The sequence below is a fragment of the Kickxella alabastrina genome (assembly GCF_025024165.1).
Source record: "Kickxella alabastrina strain RSA 675 chromosome Unknown BX661scaffold_31, whole genome shotgun sequence".
NCBI lineage: Eukaryota > Fungi > Kickxellomycota > Kickxellomycetes > Kickxellales > Kickxellaceae > Kickxella > Kickxella alabastrina.
Genome location: NW_026251502.1, coordinates 125,854 through 152,236, shown reverse-complemented (window position 1 = coordinate 152,236; position 26,383 = coordinate 125,854). Strand labels below are relative to the sequence as shown.

Here is a 26,383-nt window from a genome sequence, read left to right as displayed (position 1 = left end):
GGGGTCTGCTCAGCAGCAGAAACCTTCTGGGAAACGGCGGCCTTGGCGGTCTGAGGGTCGAAACCTGGAAAATGGGACCAACTGCCTGGGCCTGAGCCTGGAGCTGAGCCTGGAGCTGAGCCTGGAGCTGAGCCTGCACCTGGGCACGGGCCTGCTCTTGAAGCTGGGCCTGAAGTTGGATCTGAGCCTGAGCCTGAGCCTGGGCCTGAGCCTGAGCCTGAGCCTGAGCCTGAGCCTGAGCCTGGGCCTGAGCCTGAGCCTGAGCCTGAGCCTGAGCCTGGGCCTGGGCCTGAGCCTGAGCCTGAGCCTGAGCCTGGGCCTGGGCCTGAGCCTGAGCATGAAGCTGGCTAGCATTAGGAGCAGGGGCAATTCCAGCAGGGGGCGCAACACCGGCCTGAGCAGCGAGCTGGGCAGCAAAAGCCTCAAGGTTCTTCTGAGTAATCATCTGGTTCTGGATAGTCTGGATCTGCTCGGGAGTAGCGTTGTTGTTGCCATTGGGGAAAAGCCAGGCAGGGTTGGTGAGAATAGGTCCTTGTTGGTAGCAGGGTTGGTCAGAGGATTGTGAGGGTCAATGGGAGGAAGAACGGGTGAAGCAATAGCGCAGAAGGCCAGAGCAAAAATTCCAATAATAGTCTGCATTTTATTTATAATTTATAATTTATAATAGTGTCAAAATGGTATGCAAAAAGTGAGTTGATATTTGTTAATATTGATTTGTAAAAGTTGTTTTTTCAAAGGCGGCAATTTTTTGCGCTTTTATATTGTCCGTCAAGACCATAAAGAAAATTTGGGCGCGGTGTGCTTTAAGGAATGTAAAATAAATAATAAAATGTTGATTTTTCACTCCACCGCAAAAAATAGATGAATACAAATGCGGAGAGGATTAATTTAACTTTATGTTTTCAATGTTTTCCAAATGTCTGTTTTAAAACAGCGTTTCCATTTTTCTCCTCACAATATTCTCCCATTTGCACTATTTTTTGAAGTGGAGATTTCTGGCTATTTTTGGCGGAGAGAAAAAGTGTATATTTCGTCAATTTGCACATACCTAAATGCATAGTTTAAGGGTGGTTACACCATGTGCTTTATTTTGTTTCAAAACCGCATGTTAATTTGAAACTACTTAAAAACAACTAATTTTTTATATTCGAGACTTTGTTGAAAATAATGCCCGGAGTTTGCGAGCCCACGATTTGTGTCTCGATTTCATATTAGTACTGTTCATGACTCTGGTAGATAATGTGACCGACGATTCACTAGTGTCGCTGATTATCTTGTGGGTTGTATACAAATGACCGTCGTACCATGTCTTGTTGTCGTACCACGAGCTGCAAAATTGACAAATATATAAGGCCATGGCTGATGATATTATTAGTGGTATTAAGTAATTGAGAATGACTGGTAGTTAATGATGTTAAAGACAAGTTACAAAACTAAAATTGCATTTTTAAGGTGAATTTTTCTTTGTATTTATACGACTAATCAAGTTGAACTTTTATTCTTTTGCCATTCATTTGTGACTCGGAAAGTTTCGGAATGCATACCAAGCGGAGGAGTTCGCAATTAAGTTTTTTGACTGCATTTACACAAATTTATGACTTTAGATTCTCAATATATGCATATATGAAGTTTTACTCCGATTTCCAAAAGAAAAGAAAAAAGAAACATTTTTTCAAACAATGTGGGCATCCCGATATACTCGATTGTTCAACTTTTTTATTATTTTTTGAATGCAAACAAAAAACTATAGTGAGCGGGTTTTGTCCAAAGCACTTTGTTCATTTTTTTGACAATCCAGATATTTGAAAATATTTAAGAGCAAAAATATATACACATAATTGTTGAAAAAGAACAATTGAACGTGTTGTTCAACCTCATGATTAGGCACGTGTAGCAGCTAGACGCTTTGCTTTATGTTTAAATCAAAAGGTGAGAAACATTTTTGTTAATATTAGCTTGCAGTATATCCCTGCAACCAGGATCATGATATAAATAGCCATGTATCACAAGAGGACATATTATTCGGAATACAAAGGTGGTAGCTCGCTGTCATACTCGCATACAGACAAACCATTATCTCTAGTATGCGGAAACAAGTGCAGGCCATAGTTATTTTGCCCATGGTCAACCTCTACCGGGCTTTGAGACGATACCCGCGCCAGTACAAACTGAGCAGCGTCTTATTTGATGTGGCAGCTGCCACCAATCCTGGAGACGCCCTTTTCAACTCACCTGCAATGTCTGCCAATGTTATTCCCGAAGGCACAATTATTTTGAGAAAGGGCTTGAATTGATCAGACACCCCAGCACACCACACCCTCCGTCCAAGTCCGTGCAATCCGTATGACTAACTGGACGCTAATATTGTTTTTCCTCAAACAAATCGCATGAGTGGAGACGCCCTCGTGTACACCTCGACTGCAAGGTCGTGCGTGAATGTATCTTGTGTTGTGCACTGTTTGGCCACCATGCTGCTGCTGTGATCGAGCCAGTTTATCACAGTGGAGTATTTTCCAATTACGCAGAACATGCTTGCGTTTGCGCTGTCTGAATTTAAAATTATGCTGCTGATGTTTTGCGGCTTCACACAGTACCCGCCATATGGGAGACTGAATGTGCTCTGTAAAAAGCCGTACTGCAACATTAAGCTAAATATGTACATGATGGAAGAGTTAGTCTTGACAACTCAATGCAATATTTCTTTGGAAGGGTAGGGAATAAATAGTGGTGACAGCAAATATAAATATCATAATGATTTTTAAACGATAGACAAAAACTTGAATACAGCATTTTTATAAATCTGAATTACATATATATAAAAACCCGGAAAACTCACACGCGTGGCCCGACCTCATTGTATTTTATTTAATAGTCGGCAAACAACATATCAGTCAAATAAAAGCAATTATATATGTGCTAACTTTATAGCTAAATAATTGAAAACATTAGCTCAAGCTTGAAATTTATTTATCAACGTAAATTTTTTGACTGAGCGCATTATTCTTACAATAGAGCTGCTCTCACAACTATGGAATAATAATAGTAAACACTGTGTGGCAAGCACGAGAAATAGTATCAAAATTACAACAATTATTGTGCCAACACACATTCAAGCACTATTCCTTTCAAGAATCAAGATCGCCCCATGCCACTATATACATTTCTGTTATTGCTGCTGACATCAAGAATACATGATGTTACAGTGTGCCCACACGCTGCCCTTTTCAGTTAAGTAATTTTAAGACTGAATATATCATTAGACCACATTTATAGAGCACGACAAATAACAACGAACAACATTGTTCTAGTGGCTGAACATGTAGCGCAAAATTAAAAAGCATTATTAAATATATATAAAATAAATCAAAAGCAACAACACAATGAAATCGAGAAAAGATGAACATGTGGTTCTGTATGTCTTGGATCGATAGGCGCGTATGTGGCTGTCGAAAGGCTAACTTTTAAATAATTAATAACTGATCTGTTGCATTTTGCATAAATAATATTAAAGGTACCAGAAATTAAAATCCCCATGTATTACAATTAACCTCAACTCAGCTCAGCTCAAAATCGTCCGAGTCGTCGTCAGCAGCAAAGTCGTCGGCCGAATCGTCATCCGAAATGTCCACATACGCGGGCTTCTTGGCTGCTGCTGCAGTCCGCTGGCAGGCACGGTCCGCGCCCTAGGCGGCGGTGTCGACACATCAGCACCCGAATCTGAATCTGAAATAACATCATCCCCTGCCGCGTTGTCCTCCTCGTCACTACTGTCAGCAATCTTCTTCTTTGTTAGCACTCTCTTTTTGGGTGCAGGCTTTGAAGAGCTGGCTGTCGCCACCGTCGATGAAACCGATGATGTTACTGCTGTCGAAGCCTTGCTTGCCGCGGGCTTTTTGGTCGTCTTCGCCGCAAACATGTCGCCCAGAGTTGGTTGTTTGATTGTGCCGTTTCCAGTGCCCATCTTCTTCTCCGTCGTTCTTTTGAATATAGACGAGGCGACATCTTCGTCACTATCATCCAGATCAGATCCCAATGTTATCGGCGCTGTCGTGTTGACCACAGTGGACGCAGATGCAGCCAGAGGCGTGATGCTGGACTCCTCCTTCTTGGCCCTTGCCCGCGGTTTGGCAGCCTCAGTCTTTGCAGCCTTGGCCGCGGGCTTGGCCAAAAGATCGCTGTCACCATCCTCGATCTCCACTGCTTCCAGCTTGCGCTTGGCCGCTGCGCTAGTGGTAGTGGGGTGGATGTCGCCTTTTTGGGTGCCGCTCTCGCCTTGGCCTTGGCCTTGCCCTTCCCACCAGCGCCCTGGTTCCTGCGGTTATTTTCATCGTCGATCAGACGCTTCTCATACTCCTCAACCATGATGTTCCACTTCTTCTCGACCTCCTCAGGTCATCCGACCAGAGGTTGATGGGCGTGCGGGTAAGAAGATACTCGAGCTTCTTCTGAATGGCGTCCTTCTCCTTCAGTAGCTTTTCAACCTTCTCTGAGTCAGGTTCCAGATGGGCATCACCAGCAGGTAGTCGTAGTCAGATGGCTGATCGGAATTCGCACCCTGCTCCGAGTCGGGGTCGCCGGCAACCACAGGCTTGATGGCCTTGGGTATAGAAGCGTAGCCCCGGTCGCGCAGCTCCTTGATAAGGTCGGTACGCTTGCGGTTGTTAACGATCAGCTTCTTCTCGATAATCTCCATGACGAAGCGAGCGCGGTTGTTCGCCATCTGAAGATCGTGGCCGAGCTTCTCTGCCATGTTCTCCTTGCGAAGCTGGTAGTAGCGCAGGCGCAGTGGGTAAAAGTCCTCGATGATCTCCTCGGGCGTAGCATACCTGCGCAGCCGGCCCTCACGGTCGAAGCACACCATGTTAGTGTGGTGATAAAGGATGCCAGCTTGAAGCGCTCCTCTAGGCCCTGCTGCTCGGCCTTGCTCATCTGCTCCTCAGTCAGCGTCAGCGTAATGTCGACCGTGAGTGTCGACGCATTGTAGCGGAAGTCCTTGATGATCGCCGGGCCCTTCTCGGCGGCCATCCAGGCGTTCAGCTGCGTCTTGTAGCTTTCCGTCCAAGTGCGGATCGGCAGCTCGGAGATTTGTAGCTCGGTCGGTGAGGTCTTTTCAATGATACCCAGGTGCGCACGCGGTCGGTGCTCGTGCGCTCAATAGTGCCGCGGAAGCCGCGGTACCAGGGCGCCATGGTTTGGAGCGGCTCCTTATTCATCATGCGGCGGATGTTGGCAATAATGTCGGTCGGATTGTAGTTGGGAATAGTCGTGCTCCATCCGGTTCCAATGCCCTCGGCGCCATTGACCAGCACCATGGGAATCACCGGCATGTACCAACGCGGCTCGACAGTCTTGCCGTCGTCGGTCAGGTTTCCAAAAGCGCATCGTCGCTAGCGTGGAAAATCATGCGAGCAATGTTATGCAGGTACGTCGAAATGTAACGAGCGCTGGCCGCATCTTTGCCGCCGGTGAGGCGAGTGCCAAGCCTCCCTCGGGCATTAACAGGTTGATGTTGTTGCTGCCGACAAAGTCCTGCGCCATGCCGACGATCGTAGAAATCAGACTCTGGTCGCCGTGGTGGTAGATGGCCTTCTCGGTGACCTTTCCCTGCAAAATGACCACCTTGATCTCCTTTACCAGATTGGCCTGAAGCGATGTCCACAGGATCTTGCGTTGGCCGGGCTTCAGGCCGTCGACGACCGAAGGGATTGAGCGGTTGTTATCCTCCATTGAGAAGAGCACGAGCTCCTTGTTGATAAACTCGCCGATCCCAACCGAGGTCTTATTGTTGTCCACGTAAACACCTGGCTGGTACGAGGCTAGCCAGTCCTTGCGCTCGTTGGCCTTGCCCTTGTTGAACGCCATGTCGACCAGCATGCGGTCCTCGCTCTCCGGCGGGTCAAAGGACTTGCGATGGAACTCGAGGTTGCGGAAGTACTCGTGGGCGTCGATGTCCTTGGAAGTACCCAGACCTTTGTAGTACTTGATGGTCCAACCCTTCCCCAAGTCGGGCTGCAGCTCGAACCACCTTTTGAACTCAACCTCCGTGTAAAAGTCCTTGCGCTCTTTGCTCCGCACATTGGTTACACGCACGACGGGCGTGATGAACTGCTGCAGGAACCCGTCGACATCGAGCAGGCCCGGATACATGGAGTCAAACATGTTGATCAGCAGGCCCTTGATGTGACTGCCGTCCACGTCCTGATCGGCCATGATCAGGACATGACCATAGCGCAGCTGGTCGGTCGATGTGTACTTCACACCGTGCCTCAGGCCCAGGATCTGTTTGATGTAAGTGAACTCCTTGTTGCCAAGAATCTGCGCGGGCTGCGCGTCGCGCACGTTGAGCGGCTTTCCACGCAGCGCAAAAATTCCAAACTTGTCGCGGCCTTGGACCCCCAACCCGGCGACAGCAAGCGTCTTGGCAGAGTCTCCCTCGGTGAGAATGAGCGTGCAGTCCTTGCTGTAGCGCGTGCCGGCATGGTTGGCGTCGTCAAGCTTCTCGATGCCTGTGAGTCTGCTAGTACGTGTGCCATCGGTCTTCTTGAGATCGCGCTCGTCCTTGCGCTTGATCATCAGGTCGACAAGCTCCTTCAGCTCAGACTTGAGCACACCCTTCATAAAGTCTTCACCGATTTCGCAACTGGATCCAAATGCAGACGAGCGCAGCGTCAGGGTCTCCTTGGTCTGTGAGTCAAAAGTTGGGTTGCCGATCTTGCTATTGACAAAGATCCACATGTTGTTTTTGACCTGGTGCGGCTTGATGGTGACCTTGTTCTTCTTCACCGACGCGATAAACTTCTTGATAATCTGGTCGGCGATGTAATTGACGTGGGTGCCCCCGCGGATGGTATTGATGGCGTTGGCAAAGCTCACCTGGTTGAATTGGCCCTCGGACACAGCAAACGCAACTTCCCAGCGGTCGCTGAAGCGCTTGTACACGATTTCTTGTGGCTTGGCCGGGGTGGGATCGTCGGCGGACACGGGCGGCTTGAGATACAGCTCAACGTATGACTTGAAGTTCTTGAGGGCAATATTCTCGCCGTTCAAAAATACCTTGACACCCTCTACACAACCTGCCAAGTCGTAGGCGCGCTTGGTGATCAGGGCAAATGCGTCGTCGTCGAGGTGCGTCATCTGGAACTTTGCGTAGTCTGGGCAGAAGGTGATCTTGGTATACTCCTTCTTCAGCGCATACTTTGTGATTTTGGGCTTGCCAATCTTGGACATATTATCGTTGAAAGTTTGGACGTACTTCTTCTGCGCAGTCATGTCGGTAGTCTCGACAGTGAACTCCTTGCTAAAGATGTTGCACAGCTTGGCACCGTATCCGTTGCGGCCACCAGTGATCTTCTCCTCGGTGTCGTTGTAGTTTGACGACGTCAGCAGGTGGCCAAAGATGAGCTCGGGCACATACACGTGCTGCTCCTTGTGGATCTCAATCGGAATACCCTTGCCGTCATTCAAAATAGATATAACCCCGCTCTCCTTGTCAATGGTAATCTCAATCTTCTTCATCGTCGGGTCACGCGCCTTGTTGTCCGCAGCATTGACCAGGATCTCGTCGACAATCTTGTAAAGGCCGGGAGTGTACCTGATTTCGCGGTAGACCATGCGCATGGTGGCGGGGTCCATGACCCACATCTTGTCATTGGTGGGCTCGACAGAGCCAATGTAAGTGTCGGGGCGCAGGAGAACGTGCTCAATGGGTGTCTTTTTCTGGTAAATCTCCTCGACGCTCGGGCCATTGCGGCTTGCTGCTGCTGCGGAGGTGGAAGCGGAAGCGGCCTTTGCTGCTTTGGGCTTGGGCTTTGCTGCTGCGCGGAGGAAGACTCGGTGGTCTTTTTCACTTTGGCTGGCTAGTTGAGGCGCAAGAAAACCGACATTGTTGAACAAATGTAGCAAATAAATGAAATTAGCATCGAGCGCGATGATATTTTATTGGGACTTTGGCCATGCGTTGTGCTGCTTATGCGACTCGCTCGAGCATTATTCGCTTGACAATTTACTTACAGAGGCATCAAGGCTAAAGGCCGACCCATCGGACTCGTAGTCTGACATGGCTTTGGTTGGCTGCAGCTGCTGATACTGATGTGCTCGGAAGGCGCGTGCGTGAATAACAATGCTTTTGATGGGAGTTTGAGCGAGATAAAGTGATGTAGACGCGTGGAAAGGTGATAAAATGTGTTTGTTTAGACAGCTGCGAAACATGAAAGAATTTCAACAGAAAAATATTGGAAAGGGGAAACATGAAAATTTGGCGCGAAAATGAAAATGACGGTTTTTTGTGCAAATGGAAGAGCGGAAAACCGGTTTTTTTTTGGAAACTGAACGCGCGCCAATTCAAAACTGCTGAAATTCCTGCGCCTGTCGGTATGTTTACGTTATACGGTTGTGATAGAAACCTCTCAGAACCCCTGTGCGTAAAAGTAAACAGGAGCGATAATTTTAGTGGAAAGTAAAACTTTTTAATCGGCTGCCTGGAGATTAGGATCAGCGGAGAGCTTGAGCTTGAATGGGTAATCTTGCTCAGGCTGTGTTGCAGAAATGCCTGTCGCTAGGGCTGTTGAATATGAGCTTGGTTTCCCCCCTACTTTCCCTTTAACAAAAAAGGCTGAGTGCAGAGGCAAAAAAACCGACTCCCATCACCACTTTTGTGTATTATTTCTGCAAATTTAAATTTAATCCACCAGAATAAAAATGACTGCGCTAAATCAACGAATCTGGCTGTTTATTGTGATCTTCAGATCAACATTGCCCCTTCCCTTTGCAAATAAACGGCGACGAAGGTGGATACGTGCACGGTTGGAAGGGATGGGCAGGCCCCGATCCCCAAAAAAAATTTGGCAAAGGAAAGCGAAAAAAAAAAAAAAAACTTGCGCGCCTGCCACTGTTGCTGTCGCTGCTGGTCAAGCCAATTTTTTTTGTGTGGACTGTTTTTGGCATACAAAAGAATGAAAAAAATTCAGCATTAACGAGCCTTCTTCCCTCCCTTCAGAATAAACAATTTTGCAATTTAGATTCCGTTTTGGTTTCAATTTTTTTTAGGGCTTCAATATCTTCTGCACACTCTTCAACACACATACACACACAAGAATAATTTAGAGTAGCTGCGAATCTAATTTTACAGTAGCAATATCTTCAAAAAAAGGTCTTTATTTTTTCTTTACCTCGACTAGTACTCAAACTCAAGAAATAATGAGCAACTTTCAGCAGACAGCAGGGCTATTGAAGACCCTCATGAGCAGCCTCATGTCGTCGGATAACGACGAGCGCACAAAGGCCGAGGGCTCGCTAAACACCGAGTGGGTGGCAACGCAGCCGCAGACACTCCTGGGCAGTCTGGCCTTCCTTGTACACCGGGACACCGACGCTCAGGCACGCGCCTTTGCCTCTATTCTGCTCCGCCGGATCTCCTTCCAGAGCGCCAAGGCGACCGAGAACAAGGAGGACGAGCAGACTGTGTGGAACGTCGTGACGGATGATGTGCGCAAGGTCGTGATGGGAGAGCTGCTCGGGTCGCTGCAGGACGAGACCGAGAGGGGCGCCCGCCACAAGCTGTGCGACACGATATCCGAAATTGTGGACAACGAAGGTAAACAAAAAACGCTTGAACTCTGTTTTTCTTTTTCTGTGATAACTAAGCGCGCGACCTGTTTATCTGGCAATTGGAAATTTTGACGGCCGGCCCACTAAGTATTTGACCAGCCTACTCTCACATTTATACGCTAAGTAGGTCAGGACAGCTGGCCCGAGCTGTTGCCGGCACTGTACGTGTGCGCGCAGAACGGCAGCGAGCTGCTGCGCGAGAGCGCGTACCGCATCTTCGCGCGGTGCCCTGAGCTTCTGGCGTCGCAGAGCAATGCAGCGGTCAACGCAGCGTTCAGCAGCGCGTTCCAGGACTCGGACGCGGCAGTGCGCCTGGCAGCGCTGCAGGCGGGCGTGGCGTTCATCATTGGCACAGACGAGAAGCAGCAGGCGGCCCTGGCGTCGATGATCGGCCCAATGCTGGCGGTGCTCGAGCAGCAGCTGCACCTGGGCGACGAGGCCGGGCTCTTGGACGCGCTTCTGGCGCTGATGGAGGCGGCGCAGGAGACGCCCAAAATGTTCCGCGGCGTGCTCAGCAGCCTTGTGCCGTTCGCCACTGAGATCGGCAAGAACAGCGAGCTGGAGCCACGCACGCAGCAGGCGGCCGTCGAGCTGCTGGTGTCGCTGGCCGAGGCGGCGCCCGGCATGTGCCGCAAGAACACCCAGTTCTGCCAGCTGCTGGTGCCCGTATGCATGCAGATGATGAGCAGCGTTGAGGACGACGAGGATTGGCACACGACGGACTCGCTGGACGACGAAGAGAACGACGAGGCATGGGTGTTTGGCGAGCAGACGATGGACCGGTTGGCGATTGCGCTGGGCGGCAAGCATCTGCTGCCCATTGCCTTCCAGTTCATCCCGCAGATGCTGCAGTCGGCCGAGTGGTCGCAGCGCCACGCTGCGCTCTCCGCCGTGTCATCGATCGGCGAGGGCTGCTACAAGATCATGCGCGGCGAGCTGGCGCAGATCCTGGCGCTGGTCACCGTGGCCTTCGACGACGTGCACCCGCGTGTGCGCTACGCCGCCTGCAACTGCGTCGGCCAGATGTCCACCGACTTTGCGCCGACGCTGCAGGAGAAGCACGCCAGCATCACGCTGCCGCGCCTGGTCAACGCCATGGGCGACTCGCACCCGCGCGTGCAGGCGCATGCCGCGGCCGCCATGGTGAACTTTGCCGAGGAGGCGTCCAAGGCCACGCTGGAGCCGTTCATGGACACGCTTCTGGAGCGGCTGCTGGCCATGCTGAGCAACGAGCGCCGCTACGTGCAGGAGCAGGCCATCACGACCATCGCGACGCTGGCCGAAAATGCCCAGAGCAGGTTCGTCAAGTACTACGGCACCATCATGCCCATGCTGCTCAACGTGCTGGCGCAGGCCACTGACTCGGAGCACAGGCTGCTGCGCGGAAAGGCCATGGAGTGCGCGACGTTCATCGCGGTGGCCGTTGGCCGTGACGTCTTTGGCCCCGACTCGGCGCGCCTGGTCGAGCTGCTCACCGCCGCCCAGCACGCCGTCGCCGACGCCGACGATCCCCAGGCGAGCTACCTGCAGCAGGCGTGGTCACGGCTGTGCACGCTGCTGGGCGCCGATTTTGCGCCGATTTTGCCGGTCGTCATGCCGCCGCTGATCAAGGCCGCCGCGCAGCAGCCCGAGTTTGCCGTGCTGGAGCACGAGGACGACCCCGAGGCCGACTACTCGGCCGAGGACGGCTGGGAGTTCACCACCATGGGCAACCAGCAGATCGGCATCCGCACGACTGGCCTGGAGGAGAAGTTCGAGGCCATCGAGCTGATCGGCTTCTACGCGCGCGATCTCGGTGCCGCCTTCCTGCCCTTCGTGCCGCAGACTCTGGAGATCATGATCCCGCTGTTCAAGTTCTACTACCATGAGGGCGTGCGCACCGCCGCCGCCGCCGCCGTGCCTCATATTCTGGCCGTCGTGCGCGATGCCGGGGACACTACCGCGCTGCGCCAGGCGTGGGGCCCCATCTGCGAGAAGTACATTTCGGTGCTTGATGGCGAGGAGGACGACGTCTTTGCCATGCAGCTGTTCAGCTCCTTCGCCGAGGTCGTCACCATTGTCGGCGAGCAGTGCATGGCTGGACAGCAGCTGCAGGAGTTCACCGAGGTGTGCGTCAAGATGATGACCAAGTACTACAAGCGCATGAAGGACCGCGAGGCGGCGCGCGCGGCCGACGAGCTGGACGAGGACGACGAGGAGCAGCTGCTTGAGGACGAGCTCCTGGAGGGCCAGGCCGTCGACGAGGTCGCCAAGGCTATCCACGCTGTGCTTGTCACCCACGGCGCTGCCTACGTGCCCCTCTTCCAGCACATGCTGCCCGTGGCATCCAAGTACCTGCAGGAGCGCGACCCGGCTGCGCGCCAGTGGGCCATCTGCATCTTCGACGACTTGGTCGAGTTTGCGGGACCCGCGTCGGCGCAGTTCGCCGGCGATTTCCTCGAGGGTGTGCTGGCGGCAGTGCGCCAGAACGAGTCGCCGGATCTGCGCCAGGCCGCGGCATACGGCGTAGGCATCATGGCGAAGAATGGCGGCGATGCCTATGCCGACTTTGTTGTGGGCTCTGCGCTCCCTGCCATGATCGAGCAGCTCAGCAAGCCCGATGCGCGCGAGACTGAGAACATCTTTGCCACAGAGAACATTGTCTCGGCCCTGTCCAAGATCATGCGCGTCTACGGTGCTCGCCTGGGCGCGGACATGCCGGCTCTGCTGCAGACGTGGTTCGCCGCCCTGCCCGTCAGCAACGACGATGACGAGGTGCCCGCGGTGTACGAGTACCTGGTCCAGGTGCTCACCGAGCAGCCCGATGCCCTGCTGGCTGGAAACGACCCCAGGGCACTGACGCACCTGGTCAAGTCCGTCGTCCAGGCCCTGGCCATTTGCAACCTGTCGCCAGAGCTCACCCAGGCGCTGCTTACCGTCATGCAGAGCACCATGGCCTCGTTCGATGATGCTGGCAAGGCTGCCTTGTGGTCTGAGATTCCGCGTGAGCAGCAGCAGGCCCTGCAGTCCAAGGGTCTGATCTAAATGATTGTTATTTGTGTTTTTTTTTCTGATTTATAGATACGTCACTCCATTTTCTTTTTCTCTTGTTTTTTTCTTTGTCATTGTTTCCGAGATGCCCCAGAACAAAAAAAGCAAGGAACAGCAGAGACAGATCGAAATCGAAGCCGTAGCCAACATCACAATCGAAATTTGGTTCCCACGCAAGTCAAGTGCAACAATGCCAAATTAGTGGCTGAATACTATTATTTCGCTCACATGATGACAAGACTCCGCGTCGCTCAATTGCAGGCGAGTTCTCCAGCGAACAACGAACAGACCAGCATCAAAGTCAACACCATTACCATCATCATCATGCTCTTTCTCTCTCTCTCTTTTGTTTCTTTTTCGCATTCTCCTTCGTCTTTACAAGCCTTTGAGAAAAATCCAGCTCAGACAACATGACACCTTCCACCAACAGCATCCTCATTTTGAACAACTTCGTCGACAACAAGGCCGTCGCATCGTCCGCCGCCGAGCAGACGCACATCCCAGTGACAAGCCCGCACACTGGAGCAACAATCGCCCAGGTGCCGCTCTCCACTGTCAAGGACATTGATGATGCCGTGCGCTCGGCCAAGGCGGCATTCCCAGGATGGTCTGGATTAACATTCAAGGCGCGCGCCGCCTACCTCCTTTCATTCTACAATTTGCTCCAGGCTAATATCAACGAGCTCTCTGATCTTGTGGTGGAGGAGCACGGAAAGACCAAGGCTGAGGCCTTGGGCGACGTCAACAAGGGACTAGAGACACTTGAGTATGCCCTCAGCCTGCCGCAGCTCGCTGCCGGCCGCACAGAATGGGTGAGCGGTGGGGTGCAGTGCAGGGACGATAGGGTTGCGCTGGGCGTTGTTGGTGGCATTGTGCCGTTCAACTTCCCCTTCATGGTGCCCTTCTGGACCATCCCCTTGGCCCTGGGCATGGGCAACACGTATGTGCTCAAGCCATCCGAGAAGGTTCCCCTCACCATGAACCGCGTCGCGCAGCTGGCTGCCACCGTCCTGCCACCCGGCGTACTCAACTTGGTGCACGGCAGCGCGGCGGCCGCCGTTGCGCTCGTGGAACACCCCGATGTGCAGGCCTTGACATTTGTAGGCACGTCGGAGATCGCCGAGAAGGTGCACCAGAGGGGCACGGCGCTAGGCAAGCGTGTGCTGGCACTTGGCGGCGCCAAGAACCACCTGGTAGCGTTGCCCGACTGCAACCCGGAGATGACAGCCCAGGACGTCGTCAACTCGTTCACCGGCTGTGCCGGCGAGCGCTGCATGGCTGCTTCCGTCCTCCTTATTGTCGGAGAGCAGCCCGAACTGCTTTCCCGCATCATCGCCAAGGCGCAGGCGCTCACGCCTGGATCTAAGGCCAACAATATGGGACCGGTCATTGACGAGTCGGCCATTGTTCGCATTGAATCCGCCATTGCGCACGCGCAGGAAAAGGATGGCGCACAGGTCCTCCTCGATGGCCGCAAGTCGGCGTCTTTTGTTGCTCAGCGCGCGGAGGGTGGGTTCTGGGTTGGCCCCACCATCTTGCAGCATTCGAAGAGCACCGACCATGCCATGCACTACGAGATATTTGGCCCCGTCCTCAGCATCCTTCATTGCGCCACTCCGTTGGAGGCCCTGGCTGTGGAGAATGCCAATTTGCACGGTAACGCTGCTTGCATTTACACTTCGTCAGGCGCCTCCGCTGAGTTCTTCACTCAGAGGTTTACGGCCGCCATGGTGGGAGTCAATGTCGGCGTGCCCGTGCCCAGAGAGCCGTTTTCGTTCGGCGGCATTGGTCGCAGCCGTTTCGGATATGGCGACATCACGGGCGACGCCGCCATAGAGTTTTTCTCGTACAGGCGCAAGATTACGACAAAGTGGTCTGAGCCCAAGGAAAAGTCGTGGATGAACTGAGCGGCTTTGAAAACGTCAGAGCTTAAATATCACGTGTGCACATTTTAGAATAATTGAAATAAAACCTTACAGTGTTGGTGGATGGATTGCTCGTCGCAGTAGCACTTGAACCAATAGCCGCCGACGTGCGAAATATATAAAGTTACCCTCGAATTTGTTGAATTCGGCTTTTTTCAGTCTTGACTTTATTGGGAGCCTTGCCTTTCCTTTCCTTTTCTTTTTTATTTCTTCAATACGCAGAAAAAACAACAACCCCTCCATTCACCATTCACTACGCTTCATGACAATAAATTGTTGATTTGATATGCGCACAGCAGACTCTACATCCCTGCCCGGGCTGCTTCGCCGCAGACAGGCAGCATCCGGGCCAACGACAACGACAGCAACGACAACAACAACACCTCCACATACAGACCTAATTCACTCGTGTATATACCCGAACCGTACAATTTACAACGTCGAAACCCCCGACTGCCACTTCAAACGCTTTACTCCTGACGGAAAGGCAAGTCCAAACTCAAACAACTAAGAATAAAAAACGAGCTTGCGCCATGCCCATTTAATCACGCCTGCTTACTAACCACGCCCGCTGCCAAGCACCCGTCTTCTCACACTATATTTTTTTTTTGCATTTACCCAACCTGTTTAACTTGACTTGCCCAACGTGTAGTACTTAATTGGATTTAATCGCACTCTCAGCGGCCTGCAGATCTTCCGCGTTCTGAATGCCAGCGCATCGACCGCGCAGCTCGTTGAGGCTGGCTGTGTGCCGCAAAAATCCGAGTTTTGGCACTTTTTTAAGCTCGCATGGTCGCAATCGTACACCAACTTTGGTGAGTCGCTGCACCGCGACCTGTGCCTTGTCACGTCCAACATGCGCCATATAATTGCCGTGAAGTTGCGTCGCTCCGACCCAAACGCAAACGCGAACGTAAATATGGACATTCCTACGTCATCAGCAACAGCGGGTCTCTCAGGACTGCAGCGGCAACAGCTGCAGAGGCCGAATGTATTGGGCTGCATAAAGGCCATGGAGGATATCACCATTATGATTATTGACATTCGCACTGGCCAGCTGGTCGACACTCGCGAATATCCGGGCGACATTATCTATTTGAGCGGTCACAACGGCATCAGCATCTACGAGGATCGGCTGTGCTTTCTGTCGCTCAAGCACCAGTGCTTGAGAATCCTGCGCGTCAAGCCCGACGGCCACCTTGTTGACCTCCAGGAGATTGGCTGGTACACTCGCGAGGACGACTCTATATGTGAGGACACGTTGCGGATACGCGAAGAGCGTGTGCTGGCTGACCGCGCCTTGGCTATTAAGCGCAAGTCCGAATGCATGGCCTTGGAGACTTTTGGTGGTTGTATCGACGACACTGACCTGCCCATTTCTGTTAAGCGACGCAAGGTCATCAGCGCCCAGAATGCTCGCGCAGCGATGGAGCAAGCCTCCCGGCTTGTTCGCTCAAACAGCGACAATATATCATTTTTTGGTATGTTGCCATCGCAGCCTCCGCTGCCGCCGCCGCTATTGCTATCAGAATCAGTCAACTCGCAGAATACTGACACGATGTACCCTAATGTGCCATCGTCGAGCACTATGCACCGCCCGCGGACCAGCAACATACAGCTCACGACCAGCACTGGGGAGCCGCTGCCGTTTATCTTCCCCTTTTCGGCGCAGGCCCAGATGCTGCAGACCCGAGAGCGCGAGCCTGAGATCAGGAGAGCCAACATGGCTGCCAATGTGTCTTTTGCCGAAGCATCATTCATCACTGCAGCGCGCCTGACTGGGCTCATTGGCCCTGACGTTGCCATTGGCCCGCTGGTGGAGGCGATGAACCCAAACCTGCCTGCCAATGCTGACCGCTCTGCGCTTATGCCCATGCAGGCAATCCAGCACCTGGCACCGCACTACCGCATGCTGTTTTCGCGCGCAATGCAGCATCCGGCCGCGCGTCTCGACAATTTAGCCGACAGCGACATTCCGATTATCGAACCCTCACTCACATCCGCACCGCACAGCGGGCTTAAGCAGCGGCTGCTTGGCGCCCTGTTTATGCAGGCGAAACGGGCCAATGACAGCGGGCTGGCTCTGCAGTATTTCTACCGTACATACCGCCAGTACGAGGGCTTGGTCTTGTGGCGCGCGCAGTTTGTTTCGTGCTCACGTCTACTTTTGCGCTTTGTTCCCTTGCAGGTGGCCACGTCGCGCTCGCATGCGCCGCGCTCGTCGGCCGTCAGCAGCAGCACAATGGCTAATTCGTTCTCGCTACTGGGGGAGTACGACATGATAGAGGCACGATTCCTACGCATCTGGGACACGTCAGATAACGAGCTATATGAGGAGATTGAGAAGCGGCTGGACATATATCGTGCGCCAATGTCGGCGAGCAGGGGACTGGGTGGCAGCTCTAGCGGACAGGCGCCATCGATATCCAACGACTTGTATCTCCGTGATGCATTCGAGACCAGCCAAGCGGCGATACGCACGGCCAGAGCCGGAGGGCCTGTGCAGGCCTCCCGGAAGGCATCCATGCTGCTCCCGTTTGCGCCCCAGTGCATGCAGGAATCGCCCTTGTTGGATCCGTCGCGTTTTAAGTGCAATTTGCGCGTGCGTCAGACGCTTGAGAAATTGCGGCCGGCCAGTCTATCGCCCATTCGTTTTTATGATCGGGTCACTGGCGCGCTGAAGTTTGTGCTCTCGCCGACTCCCTACATCTACACGCTGCCGTCCTCTACTATGACACCTGCAGCAGTGGCACAGGGCCCAGATGACCCTGCCGCGCTGCGACCATTACAGTACAGCGTGGCTGACGGAATGGATGTGATGGTAGAGACGCTGTCGCCGCCGCCGCCTCCTCCTCCGCCGCCACCATCAGGCGTGATGAGGAGCGGCGCTATTTTGCTGCCCACTGGTGGTAGTGGAGATCCTAGATTTGTTTTAGATTCTGCTGCTGCTGGCGCCGGCACTGCTGCCCCAGCAATGTCACCGCCGCCGTCACAGAATGTCTCTGCAAGTGGGCACAAAGCCGGTGTCGTGTATTTGTTCCACCCAGCACTGCCTCTGGTTCTATCGACCCGCAACGACACGGGTGCAACAGCGTATCCTATGTCTAACATTCATTTCTGGCAGGGAGATTAGCCCAGATGGGTTAGATTTGCGTTTAAATTTTTGGCTTGTTTTTGTAGTTTGATTTTTCATTTATAATTTGTACTTTTTCCTCAAACAAAAAACAATTTGGGTCTAGATAACATATAACTAAATTATGCTGTCAAGGTCGGGCGTGCACATGAACTGCTGGTCAACATTGCCCAGCATAAAGGCAGTGTGGGTGGCGCTCGTATCCAGCGCAAACAGCCCGCGCATGAACTGGCAGTTGGCGCCTCGCGAGACGTCAAGCAAGATATCGCCGATCTTCATTCTGACAGCGCCCGACTTTAGCACAACCAACGTGCCGATGCGCCCGTCGGCCAAATCACCATTGGCTTCGCCTTCATCCAGCTCACCATTGTCGTCAGCGTCGGGTGTGTCGTCGCTGATGTCCAGCTTGGACAAGTCGGGCTTAATGTCCACGCCCAACTCGAGCTTAGCAATGTCAGGCTTGACGTCGGCATCGAGGTCGACAACCGAGGGCTTGGCCTCTGCCGACCGCCCCGCTGCCCTTGCAATCTTGCGCTGCTTGGCAGTGAGCCGCCGCTGCAAGACTTCAGGAGCCAGCTCAAAAATGGGAAGCTCGGGAACCTGGAACACCATCATCTTGTCTTCCAGACCCTCTGCCAGCTCGCCACTGCAATCGCCATTCTCAGCCTTGGCCTGTGCTGTGAAAAAGGAGGCAGCACCAAAGTCCAGCTTCAACCTGCCCATTTCTTCCGCCGCGCTGATGGCCATCTCCTCTGTCTGCACCTCCAGGGCATCTACTGCCGTCGCGTCGTTGTGATCCGTCACCATGACGACCTGCGAGTCCGAGTTGCCGCCCCTCGAGTCATCGACGCCAAACCCAGACTCTGGCTTGGCGCCGGCTGCCGACGTCATATCGACACCAGACACGCCAGGCGGCAACAGTGCGCTGCCGCTGCCGCCGCCGCCGCCGCCCATACCGCGCCTAGAGGATCCGCCGCTAGACAATGACGCTGGACCCTGGGCAAACGGCCCAGTGATTGCCTGTATGAGCTCGACCCTACCCCTGCCCCTGCCTCTTCCCCTGCCCCCTCCTCTCCCGCGATCCATGTACATGTCCCCGCGCTGCTCTCTTTTCACCTCGACGACAGGCTTGGCTAGAAGCAGGGCTGAGGGCTCTTTTTTGTTCCTTCTGGCTGGCACGTTAGGCGTGAATACCATCTTGCCTCTTCCTGACACTGAGGCTCCGGGCACTCCCGCTGCTGCTGTTGTGCGCTCGCGTATGGAGTGCAGTCGCTCGTTGGGGATCGACCCGCTGGCCGAGGGCAGGCCACCACCACGACCTCGCCCGCGCCCACGGAGCGAGCTTCCTCCGCGCATGGATCCTAGCTGTGGCTTCTGGTCTGCTGCTGCTTCTGATGGTGGTGGAATGTCAGGCATTTTGTGTTGAATTTGTCCTGATTTGTGAATGAGAAATTAAAGCTGATTGAAAACAGCCAGGCAGAAGAAGAAAAGAAGAAAAGAAAATGAACGGAGAAAAAAATGTGGGTTTTGTTGCTTTTTCAAAACTTGATTGGGCTGAATCACTAATAATTTTTCAAACCGAAAATTTTCGAGATGGCTATTTACGCTGTGTTTAACAAACCATTGAAATCAAGAGTTGCCTGCTAAAGAAAGTATTTAAAACGTTTGCCCATTTGGCTACTCTGTCCACAAAAACTAATTGATACCACATGTATTTGTTCATTTTTTTTTACACAGACACTTGTCAAAGTGAGCGCTGCTTGATGCAAACAAGTTGCATTGGTATGCAATGTGACATACGCGAAATACCAAACAGAAGCAATGCGTTTTGGCAATGGCAAGACACCCAGTATCATACATGGCTACCTCGGTTATACATGACAATGATGTGTGGATTATTGACAATATGGGTATGTGCTCAAGAGTTTTACAAATTGTACAATAATGATATGTTTATAATCATGATGAGAATAAAATGAAATAGGATGACATAAAATACTATAAAACGTCCACAGCTTGTATATTAAGCAAGAAAAGACACAACCTGGCCTGTTGTTGTCTTTTTAGCAATTAATATCTTCGTGTAATGTTATGAACAAATTGGCCAATATTGAGAACGTGCTGTCTGCAGTGCGGGTTTTCCTTATGAGAATATTTTCGTACCATTTACACACACACACATATATATATATATATATTACGCTGGCTCTGGTGCTATGGGAGCTACATATGCCACTTGTGTTCCTAAGAATAAAATACCTACTACATATAGCGTTGTGAATACGCCCAAGAAAGCAAATACATACAGCGCTGGGGTTATCAAATAAAAGCTAGAGCTTTTACTAATGACTATCAATGTGACTGGGTCGTTGATAAAAACAAGATACGACATAATTGCAAAGCAAACATGCACGGTTGATTTGTAAAAGTGGTGGCCATTACTGATATGTCTAGCCTTCTGCTGCATGGCGTACTGGTTTATAAAAATAAAGCCATTACAAAACCCCTGGAAAACGGGTAGAGACCCTTTAGTACTGCCGGAGGACTTGGCTTAAGCGGTACGTGTGCTTCAATGGTAAAGTATATAGCCCCCATGGCTATTGTCAATCCAAAGAATGATATACGCAGTAGGCGTACAATAGTTTTTTGCTGCCTTTTATGCCTGTCGATGCCTCCATGACCGTCGATACTGGATTTTAAGAGTGGAGTCGAATAAAATAAAAATATATCGTAAAAATATATAACAGAAAAATATGGTGCAGTATGAAAGAGATGAACAAAAATTTCAAAATAGTACTAGAACCAAAATCCCATTATCTTCTTATCTTTATTTCAGTCCAGGCTACACGGATCACACAGGCTGCACTATTGTTTATTTTCCTTTTCCTTTGCGTCCTTGTTTTTATCTTTTGTGCAATGATTACGCATGATATGCCCAGATTGTAAGACCTTAAAAAGAGGGCGCTCAAAGAAAACCAAATTTAAATCCTCTGCACCCTTTTTAAACAAATATTCATCCACCCGCTTGCTTCGCTCACTAATTACTTAGACTGCTAGTCGAGAATGGGTTCAATTTTGTTGAGAATAAGCATGGGCGTTAACACCACCAGAATATGAAAAATATGTGGGAGGGGAGAAATTAGCTACCTCGATTATGTGCTGCTTGGGCTCTTTCTCATTTGATAGTGGACAATAGGCATATGCTAGATTCTGCGCATATTTGTCCCAATCGCCTTTTGTCATTGGTCGTGTGAACCGAGCAGAAATCTCCAATCCCTCGCTGAGGCAGTTAAATATGATGCACATATTTAGGCTTCTTGCAATATCTCTGTTCCTAAAGCAGTCTGATTTCAGGCTCTGTTTCTTTATGTGAGGAAGTTGCATAATCCAAAAGAAGATTAGTTTTAATAGACGTTGATTTGCGTGCGTGATCAGGCAGTGAAAAGGGGACAGAAAGAGAAAGGGGAAATGGCGTCGCCTCCCTGCTATTAAATGCAGTAGGAAGGCAAATATGTAAAGAGTAAAGCGGCGTAGGATTGATGTTGCAGTAAACGATGCTATTGAATGTTTATTAATTAGATGATTATAACTCAAATTGAATATATTTTATTCTCAACCTTGGTCTGCCGGCTTGGTATTTCGACCATTTTGAGACGAGTGAGCGCGGCCATGTTGCTAGTTGTAGATACCAACGCACAGAGGCGACGTGCAATAGAAAGACATTTGCCAAACACCATTCAATAAGTATCAGCGACACTGATGATCAATCCTGCAGTGTAACAACTCTGATCCCCTATAAAATCATCTTTTGGTCTTTAAAGGTCAAACTATCTTAGAGCTACTGTTGACAGAAAAAATAAAATAAAATAAAAATGGCTCACAAAATCTTTTTTCGTAACAATTGCTTGGTTTTTAGTGTTCACAAATGAAAACAAACGATTCATGTAACTAGTTTCAACCGTTTGCCTGAATTATATTTTCTGCTTTAAACATGCTTGTATCACAATAAAATAATTTAGATGATTTGCATGTTTGAACCAGCACTACCCACAAATGACATGCGGAAACACCAATGCAAATCTAAAATAATAATTGCTCCCCCACCCTTTGCAATGGTGTCTCAAATGACGGTGAGAAAAATAAGATCCACATTCAATCCCAAACCAAACAAAAGGACGGCTGCGGATAGTAAAGGCGGACCGCTTCTCTGTTTTCTCTCACTTTTTATTTCTTTATTTTTTGTTAATTATTAATTGTTCAAAAAAGATGACTTTGCTCCAGACTCCAGTTTGGTTTGAGGGGACTTTAGCCAAGGCCGCAGCGCAAGCGACATCCTGCCGACTCATTCTTCTAGTCTGCATCGTTGATGGCTCGAAGCCAGAGGACCAAGACTGTGTGAACCGCGTTCTAGGTGCCAGCACGGTGTTCACAAAAGTAACCAAGAGCTGTGTGTGTGTGCGCATGGTCCGCGGCAGCGAAAACGAGATCATGTTCACAAAGCTGTTCCCTGTATCCACATTCCCCAGCATCTATTTTATTCACTCCAGCGGCAACGTGTTGCTCAGCGGGAAGGACATTGTCGAGGCCAAGGTGTTGGTGACCCTGATGAAGAAAACCAGCATTTCTGATGTTAGCTCAGCGAGTTCGAAATACTCTCACTATGTTCCTCCGATGCCCAAGCCGACCCCCGAGGCCGAGGCTGAAGAGCGCCACACTGACACTATAAATGCCGAGAGGTACCGCAAAATGCTTGTTCAACAGACTTCGAAAGACGCCAAGTATATCAAGCAGCTACGCAAGGACATCCAGGACGACCGATTGACATACCAGAACATACATGGTCCACCGCCTACAATTAGCCCTAAGCCAAGCAGCAACGATCTCGTTAGCGAGCAAGCTGCACAAACACACTCGGTTCTTAACGAGCCGGATTGTGGCAAAAGCGGGAATGTGCGCCTACGTTTCAGAGTTTGCAACGGAGCAACATTGAGCGGCGACTTTCCTTTGGACTCTAAATTTATCAGTGTTCGTGTGTTTCTCGAGGAAAGCCTTGACCGGGCTCGAGAGAATATTGAAATCAATTTGACTTTTCCTCACCTGGTTCTCGGAAGTGACGTGGATGAGAAGACCCTGAAAGAGCTCGAGATGACGCAGACCGCGACTCTGCTTGTTCGCTTTTGGGGGTGCCCGCAAAGCCAGATATCTGGGAAATCGGTATTGTCGCGGATTACTCCATTCAAGCTTGTTTTTGCACTGTTGCTTGTCCTGCTCGCCGCCTGGTTGTCCGCGAATGGCTTCGGACAAGTGTCGCAGCAGGATGCACGCACAATGCAACCGATCGACAGTAGCAAGGTGTTGTATTCGCATGAAGCCGACTCTCGCCGGAACAACCTGGCGAATATCTTGTTGGAAATATTCGAAGAGGAGTTTGACATAGATGTGTAGCGTTTGGTTTTCCTTTTTTATTTGCTATTGATTGTGAGCAAATAAAGTCTCCAAAGTCTCTATTTACAGAGAAGTGGGTTTTTTTGTCACTTTTTGCAGTTGGGCTTTGTACTTTGGGTTGCTTTATTTTTATATTTCCACCCGCTTCAAATACACTTTCTTTTTTAATTGACAATTTCATTTAATTTCACTTTGCTTTTATAAGCCTGCGGACCGCAATTCGAAAACCACGGCGACAACGACAACGACAACGACAAAACAAGGCGACAGTGCTGCCCAATATATTTTTGACGACAATTCTGGCTGCATTGAACAGGCACACACTCGCTCATTTACTCACTCACAAGCGGAGAAATAACGACCGGCTAAATATTAACTGAAATGACCTTTGGGTCTGAGCTCAAGGTACGCGCGCAGACGGAAACATGGGTGCTATTAAAGCAGAGTCGTGCGCATTCGGATTTGCATTCGAATTGGCATTAACCCTTGCATTTACATTTACATGTCTTTTTAATTGTCTGTCACCGCATTAATCGCCTCCTTTCTTGTACTACTGTTATTATCACCATCATTATCATTCTTCTTCTTTAGCCAAACGAGTTTGGCGCCATCAACGGACACATAGAGAAGCAGCTCGAGGTGTATGGCGGGCTGTCCAAGCTGCTAGCCGAGAAGGCAGCGGCCGAGAAGGAGTACGGGCGCAAAGTGCTGGAGCTCGCTCGCGTGTTCCAGGGCCAGCTGGCCACCATCTACGAGGCCAAGGACGGCGCAGGCATCGGCAGCCTGGCGCTGACCGAGGCCGAGATAGCCGCCACGACGCCCCTCGAGCTGCTGCCCGCAGCGCACTCATGGGCGGTGCACCTGGAGGAGGAGGGGCGCCTGCACGTGCAGCTGGCGTCCAAGCTCAGCGGCGACGTGGCCGATGAGCTGCGCCAGGCATTCGACAGTCTAGGCGACATGCGCAAGCGCACCCTGGACTTTTACCAGCGGCTGCTCGCCGAGCGCGACCGCGCGTTCGACCAAAAGGACAAAGCGCGTGCGCAGTACGAGGCATGCGCCAAGGCCCTGGCTGCGTCGCGGCAGAAGCAAGAGCGCGCGACAACGGAGAAGGAGCAGGAGAGGCACCGGCAGAAGGCCGATCGCGACGCCAGCGCGCGCAACCAGACAAAAAACGAGTACATTTTGCAAGTGCACGTCGCCAACCACGTCAAGCAGGCGGTCAACTGCTCGTTCACGCCGCGCATCATGGACAGCATGCAGGCCATTGGCGAGCAGCGCGTCGCCACTGTCAAGCGCCTGGTCGCGCAGATGCTCGATATGCAAGAGGCCGCTGGCAGCGAGATGGTCGCTGGCACGCAGCGCGCAGCGCACATTGTTGGCCGCATTGCGCCCGACGTTGACTCGGCGCAGTTTGTTCGCCGGCGCGTTGAGGCCGGCGCCAGCAGCTGGGAGGAGCCGCCGGACTTCCGCGTTGTCGTCGATGTGGCCAGCGGCGAGAGCGACGGCATGGTGCTTGACGGCGAGAGCCAAGTGGTGCTGCGCAACATGTCTCTGCAGGCGCAGCGCGAGAGCGCGCGTGCCGAGCAAGAGGCGCAAGAGAAGGGCCGGGATGCTGAGCAAGCCCGGCAGCGCGCGCTGGCCGGCGGCAAGGGCAGCGAGCGCGAGCTGGAAAAGGCGACGGACGCCGAGAGAGAGGCCACACTGGCTGAGCTCCAGGTTGTGCAGCACCAGGCGCTGCGCATGGCCGTCGAGCAGCAGCTGGGCCACATTGACAGCGGCAGCCCGCATGAGTTCAAGGCGTTCACCGTGGCCATATCCAAGATATGCGACTACTGCGGCGAGTCCATTGGCGGGCTTAACCGTAAGGCCGGCAAGTGCGCGCAGTGCGAGTACACGTGCCATGCCAAGTGCCAGATCAAGGTCCAGCCGAACTGCCCGGGCCGCGACCCCGAGGCCAAGAGCGGGTTCTTGGGGATGTTTGGCACAAGGCGCGGCACTAAGAAGGGCAAGGGCGAGCGGCAGCGGTCGCATTCGACAGCATCGTCTGACGGGTCAAGGCCATCGACCGATGCAAACGCAGCAATGGCACTGGGAGCCGCACAGCCGAACCTGCCAAGCCTGCCGCCACGCCAAATCCAATCGCAATCGCAATCGCAACCACAGGCCCAAAACCAAACCCAACCCCAAAATCATTTGGGGATGCTCTTCAACGCTTCGTCGGCAGGGCCCAGCACGGCCAGTAACAGCGCCTCGCAGATGTCGCTGGGCCCGCGAAACTCGCTATCGTACGGCGCTGCAGCCATGCCACGTGCGTCGATATCGCTGCTGGCCGACAGCGGCAACGGTAGCGGCAGCGGCAACAGCAGCGGCAACGGCAACGGCAACGGCAACGGCAACGGCAGCGGCAGCGGCATGGGCAGCGGGCCCGTATCTCGCAGCAGCACAGTCAATAGAACCACAGGCATGGCCGCCCTGGTGCCCACAACAAGTAATACTGATAGCGCGCTCGTCCCAATGCTCTATGGCTTTGAGGGCGACAACTCGACGACATTGACGGTGTGTGCGGGCGACCGAGTGCGTGTGACAGAGGCCGGCAGCGATGGCAGCGGGTGGACAGAAGTTGTGCTCGGCAGCGGGCAGCAGGGCCTGGTGCCCACATCATATATCGACATGAGCGCGTACCGGCCGACACCGCAGACTGTTCCTGCCGGGCGAGCGCTGATGCCGCCACCGATACTCGCCCAAAACCACTCGCCCAGTGCTGGTCCGAATAACTTGAGTCTAGTCCCAGCTACAGCGAGCAGCGCCGAGCATGTGGTTGCGCTGTATGATTTTGCAGGCCGCGACACTGATGAGCTGTCGTTCAATGCTGGTGACCGCATCCGCGTGGTATCGAGGGACATTGGCGAGGGGTGGCTTCAGGGCGCGCTTGGCGGTCGCGAGGGCCGGCTGCCTGTCAGCTACGTCGAGAATGCGTAAATTCAATAATAAAATTTTATTGTTGAAATTTACAGTCGGATATGGAACTCGGTCAATAAATAATGCGACAATGTAACCCAGAAATCGGAAAGAGAATATACGGTTCGCATCTGCTCGAGGCTTGCATGAAATTTACTTTAATACGTCACATTCGCACTTGCATCACAAAGCTTTGTCCATCGCACGGTCCAGACCGATTTTTATCTATTAAAGTATTTTCTTTTTTGTGTGAGCATAAGCGCTTATTTGCCCCACTACACATGCA

At 52.0% G+C, this 26,383-nt stretch overlaps 7 protein-coding genes across 7 annotated transcripts; 4 read left to right on the top strand and 3 right to left on the bottom strand.

Moving 5' to 3' along the window:
* Positions 1-2,263: 2,263 nt before the first annotated feature.
* Positions 2,264-2,705, bottom strand: BX661DRAFT_68558 (uncharacterized protein). Its single transcript, XM_051539412.1, has one exon. It carries the CDS (start codon positions 2,660-2,662, stop codon positions 2,375-2,377), a length of 288 nt encoding a protein of 95 aa, XP_051388968.1. The 5' UTR covers positions 2,663-2,705; the 3' UTR covers positions 2,264-2,374.
* An 849-nt stretch (positions 2,706-3,554) lies between these two features.
* On the bottom strand, positions 3,555-8,058 carry BX661DRAFT_173420 (DNA topoisomerase; the record flags this gene model as incomplete). Its single annotated transcript, XM_051533868.1, is given in 7 exon segments — positions 3,555-3,683; positions 3,734-4,312; positions 4,514-4,826; positions 4,859-5,106; positions 5,121-5,387; positions 5,440-7,856; positions 8,007-8,058. The coding sequence occupies 7 exon segments, from the start codon at positions 8,056-8,058 to the stop codon at positions 3,555-3,557; spliced, it is 4,005 nt and encodes a 1,334-aa protein (XP_051388967.1).
* A 1,137-nt stretch (positions 8,059-9,195) lies between these two features.
* On the top strand, positions 9,196-12,630 carry BX661DRAFT_146461 (importin beta-3; the record flags this gene model as incomplete). Its single annotated transcript, XM_051533168.1, has 2 exons — positions 9,196-9,592; positions 9,734-12,630. 2 exons carry the CDS (start codon positions 9,196-9,198, stop codon positions 12,628-12,630), a joined length of 3,294 nt encoding a protein of 1,097 aa, XP_051388966.1.
* A 416-nt stretch (positions 12,631-13,046) lies between these two features.
* Positions 13,047-14,543, top strand: BX661DRAFT_146463 (Aldehyde/histidinol dehydrogenase; the record flags this gene model as incomplete). Its single annotated transcript, XM_051533169.1, has 1 exon — positions 13,047-14,543. One exon carries the CDS (start codon positions 13,047-13,049, stop codon positions 14,541-14,543), a length of 1,497 nt encoding a protein of 498 aa, XP_051388965.1.
* Positions 14,544-14,739: 196 nt separating this feature from the next.
* Positions 14,740-17,728, top strand: BX661DRAFT_188556 (De-etiolated protein 1 Det1-domain-containing protein). The gene is made up of 2 exons (XM_051537436.1): positions 14,740-15,048; positions 15,214-17,728. Exons 1-2 carry the CDS (start codon positions 14,848-14,850, stop codon positions 17,692-17,694), a joined length of 2,682 nt encoding a protein of 893 aa, XP_051388964.1. The 5' UTR covers positions 14,740-14,847; the 3' UTR covers positions 17,695-17,728.
* Positions 17,729-17,811: 83 nt separating this feature from the next.
* Positions 17,812-19,311, bottom strand: BX661DRAFT_207647 (RNA polymerase III RPC4-domain-containing protein; the record flags this gene model as incomplete). The annotated part of the gene is made up of 2 exons (XM_051538667.1): positions 18,811-19,311; positions 17,812-18,714 (listed from the first exon to the last, which is right to left on the bottom strand). Exons 1-2 carry the CDS (start codon positions 19,108-19,110, stop codon positions 17,812-17,814), a joined length of 1,203 nt encoding a protein of 400 aa, XP_051388963.1. The 5' UTR covers positions 19,111-19,311.
* Positions 19,312-21,912: 2,601 nt separating this feature from the next.
* On the top strand, positions 21,913-23,312 carry BX661DRAFT_188553 (uncharacterized protein). Its single transcript, XM_051537435.1, has one exon. The coding sequence runs from the start codon at positions 21,961-21,963 to the stop codon at positions 23,137-23,139; it is 1,179 nt and encodes a 392-aa protein (XP_051388962.1). The 5' UTR covers positions 21,913-21,960; the 3' UTR covers positions 23,140-23,312.
* Positions 23,313-26,383: the final 3,071 nt, after the last annotated feature.

Coding starts and splice junctions, on each gene's coding strand:
- BX661DRAFT_68558 (XM_051539412.1), bottom strand. CDS start 2,662: ATGTACATATTTAGCTTAATGTTGCAGTACGGCTTTTTACAGAGCACA.
- BX661DRAFT_188556 (XM_051537436.1), top strand. CDS start 14,848: ATGCGCACAGCAGACTCTACATCCCTGCCCGGGCTGCTTCGCCGCAGA. Junction 15,049..15,213: donor GCTTTACTCCTGACGGAAAG/GCAAGTCCAAAC, acceptor CCCAACGTGTAG/TACTTAATTGGATTTAATCG.
- BX661DRAFT_188553 (XM_051537435.1), top strand. CDS start 21,961: ATGACTTTGCTCCAGACTCCAGTTTGGTTTGAGGGGACTTTAGCCAAG.